The sequence below is a fragment of the Bos grunniens genome, chromosome 23 (assembly GCF_055505025.1).
Source record: "Bos grunniens cultivar Pamir isolate PY7600 chromosome 23, Bosgru_T2T1.0, whole genome shotgun sequence".
In the NCBI taxonomy this organism is placed as follows: Eukaryota; Metazoa; Chordata; class Mammalia; order Artiodactyla; family Bovidae; genus Bos; species Bos grunniens.
This window is the reverse complement of record NC_141187.1, coordinates 31,401,557-31,405,245: the sequence shown is the minus strand read 5'-3', so window position 1 is coordinate 31,405,245 and position 3,689 is coordinate 31,401,557. Positions and strand designations below refer to the sequence as shown.

At 36.8% G+C, this 3,689-nt stretch overlaps 1 protein-coding gene across 1 annotated transcript; it reads right to left on the bottom strand.

Moving 5' to 3' along the window:
- Positions 1–2,515: 2,515 nt before the first annotated feature.
- On the bottom strand, positions 2,516–3,475 carry LOC147347259 (olfactory receptor 10C1-like). The gene has a single exon (XM_086369714.1). The coding sequence runs from the start codon at positions 3,464–3,466 to the stop codon at positions 2,516–2,518; it is 951 nt and encodes a 316-aa protein (XP_086225840.1). The 5' UTR covers positions 3,467–3,475.
- Between the last annotated feature and the right edge of the window lie 214 nt (positions 3,476–3,689).

Below are 3,689 nucleotides of genomic sequence, written 5' to 3'. Positions count from 1 at the left end.
TGTTGTTTTGATTTGCAGTTCTCTAATTATTAGTGGAGGGCTTCCCAGGTGGCTTAGTGGTAAGAAGTCCACCTACCAAGCAGGGGATGAGGGTTCGATCCCTGGGTCAGGAAGATTCCCCTGGGGAAGGACATGACAACCCCTCCAGTATTCTTGCTTGGGAAAGCCTATGGACAGGTGAGCCTGGCAGGCTACAGCCATGGGATCACAGAGTCGGACATGACCTAATGACCAAACAGCAGCAGCAGAAACAGTAATTAATGATTAAACCAATTGAATGTCTTCTCATGTGTCTGTTGGCCATTTGAATGTCTTCTTCAGAAGAATGTCTATTTAGAACTACCTATTTTTCAGTTGGATTGTTTGATTTTTTGTTATTGAGTTGCTTGTGTTCTTTGTATATTTTGGATATTATTTGGATAAACCTTTGGGTATATGATTTACAAATATCTTTTCCCATTCTGTAGTTGCCTTTTATTTTGTTTGTGATTTCCTTCACTGTGCAGAAACTTTTAAATCTGATGTAATCTCATTGGTTTATTTTTGCTTTTGTTGCTATTGCCTTTGGAGTCGATCCAAAAATTATTGTCAAGAGTGATGTCAAAGACCTTACTGCCTGTGTTCTCTTCTAGGAGTTTTATGGTTTCTGGTCTTACATTTAGGACTTTAATCCACTATAAGTTTAATTCTGCATGTAGTGTGATTAGATGTTAATAGTCTGATTCTTTTACATTGTAAGTTGTCAAGTTTTTAATCTTTTCAAACTTATAAAACTTAACAAAATGTTAATGCCTTATAGATTCCTATTAACTTGCTTTAATGCTTAATAACTCATTAATTTTTCTAGATTAATAAACATACTTTTAAATTTATACAGATTGCTATTAACTTGCTTTAATGCTTAATAACTCATTTTTTCTATATTAATAAGCACACTTCTAAGTAATAATCTCTAATGCCTACATATAATTCCTGACTATTTCTGTAGCACAATTGTTAAGTGGCTATTTTTGCATGTTCAGATTATTTCCATTCTTGATTACTGTACACACATGTAAATAATAACCACAAAGTATTATGTTTCGGTCAACAATGAATTGGATAGTTTTTGGTAAAATGCGTATATCTGGTAAACATATCTTTGTCATTAGTGAGCATCACTACTATACCCTGACTGTAGAATTTTCACAGTCTTTCTTCCCCTCAGCTTTTAAGAGATAAAACTGACCAATAAAATTGTATATAAAGTATATAATATGATTTGATATATGTGTCCTTTGTGAAATGATTACTACAATCAAGTTAAGAAACATATTCCATCACCTCAAATAGTTATCATTTGTGTATGTGTATGGTAAGAATACTTAAGAACTACAGTACTCTCAGCAAATATCAAGTACACAATACAGTATTATTAACTATAGTCACCATACCATACATCAGTCCCCCAGAACCTATTCTTCTGATACTGTAAGTTAAGTCATAGTAGCAGCACAGTTCTCCACTTTTTGTCATATTATAGCTACTGTTTGAGTAGTTATTTATCCCTCATAGATCATAGCACCTCCCTGAGGACAAGATGTTCAAATCCAAGGAAACGCATCTAATACATGCCTTGAGCTACTAGATCGTGTCGTAATCATGTTCATTTCTCTTAAGAGCAAGTTTTTGGATGATTTCCAAGTATACTCAGCTATGAATCATTTGTACATATGTAAATTTTATAAATTGAATAAAAATCTATAATTTTTATATTAAATATTGTATTAAATACAGTTATTTATATTAATTATTTTTAGTACACCTTTCATCTTCCATCCTTGGATTTAAATGTGATTTCTCTTTATTTCTAAAAACGTTTTGACCATGAGGGCTCTCCATAAAAATTTCCCATATTTTTCTTTTAATATTCTGCAACAAATACCTCTGACTTTAAGAGTTTACTTCTGATGTCTACATATTTTTATAGCACACACAACTCAAAAATTTAACTCTATAGAATGTACCAACAATTAAGGCAAAAGAATTATAAAACATTTTTATGGAAGTAAGTAATACATGTCACAGAGTTACTAGGGAATTCAGAGTTTTATGGGACAGACCCTAGTGACAAGAGCAGAAGTCAGATGGGCCTTCAGGGGCTATACAATGCCTAAGAGTATAGAGTGAGAATTTGCCAAGCTTCTGAGATATAATCTGGCAATCTATACTCTAAACCTATACTTTTAACCTGAAATATTTTGGAAAACCTGTGTAATGTTGGACTCGCCTATTAAATTCTTTAATAGCCAACTTCTTTCCAGAATTTGGCAGTCAGAACTTTAGCTATGGGAAGAGAGCTGTCTCCGGAATTACAAGAATTGTTACAATCACTGTTATTAAAGAATGTTCTTGCAAAATAGTTTGACAAGTACAATATTTTTTCCTCCCTCCTTCCTTTCGTCTTTCCTCTTAGGTTGAGTATGCATCTTTTGCAAAGAGGAATTTGTATGTTCCTCTGCTATCTACCCAGGAATCAAAACTTTTTCTTGCCCAGAGTTCTCCGAAGAGCTGTCTTGACTTCCTTGTTCCGTAAGCTGTAGATGATAGGGTTGAGCATGGATGTCACCACAGTATAGAAGAGGGCCAGGAGTTTATCCACCCCTGGTGAATGGCTAGCCTTGGGCCTCAAGTAGGTGACAGATCCTGAGCCATAGAAGAGCGTTACTACCAGCAGGTGGGAAGAACAGGTGGAAAGAGCTTTTTGGCGGCCTTCAGGGGAGGGCATGATCAGCACGGCAGCTAGAATTCTGCCATAAGAAGCAATGATTAATAAAAATGGGCTGGAAATGCAAAGAGTGGCCACAACAAAGACTGCAGCCTCATTATGGGATGTATCCCCACAGGCTAGTGCCAGAATAGGGGGGAGGTCACAGAAGAAGTGGTCTATTTCACAGGGGCCACAGAAGTCCAAAGAAAAAATATAGTTGGTTTGGCCCAAGCCTACTATGCAACCCACTCCCCAAGAAATCATTGCTAAATGGACGCACACTCCACGACTCATTCGTGTTGCATAGTGAAGTGGGGAGCATATGGCCATATAGCGATCAAAAGCCATGGCTGCCAAAAGACAGCACTCACTTATAGCAAATAATGTAAAGAAAAACATCTGTGTAGCACAGCCCTCCCGAGAGATTCCTCGGGCCTCACTCACAAGGCTCTGCAGCATCTTGGGTATGACAGAGCAAGTGTATCCAATCTCCAAGAGAGACAAGTTGGCCAGGAAGAAGTACATGGGGGTATGGAGGGCTGGATTGGTCCAGATGGCAAGAGCTATGAGAACATTGCCTGTCAGTGATGCTAAGAACATAAGTAGGATGAGGGTAAATAAAAGGAAGCACTGTTCAGTGACCTCAGAGAATTTGGCAAATGCAAAGTGTTTCACAGACATGCTGTTGTCTTGCCACAAGGAACAATTGAGGTTCATGACCTGAAGAAAAGAAAAGCAAAGTCATCAGGAAGATTCTTTCAGATAGAAATATAAATCTTTATATTACTCTTAATAAGCTCCAGTGAGCCAAAGAGATAAATTTCTTACCTATAATTTAAAGTTTTAAAGTTTGGAAGTTATACTCATCCTGAAACCAGTACTATTCTATGTAACCATCCCAATTGATTTGTCCACAGTGTATCTAGTCAGCAGGCATAAA

What these genes read in the sequence shown, in the direction of transcription:
- LOC147347259 (XM_086369714.1), bottom strand. Translation starts at nt 3,466, where the DNA reads ATGAACCTCAATTGTTCCTTGTGGCAAGACAACAGCATGTCTGTGAAA.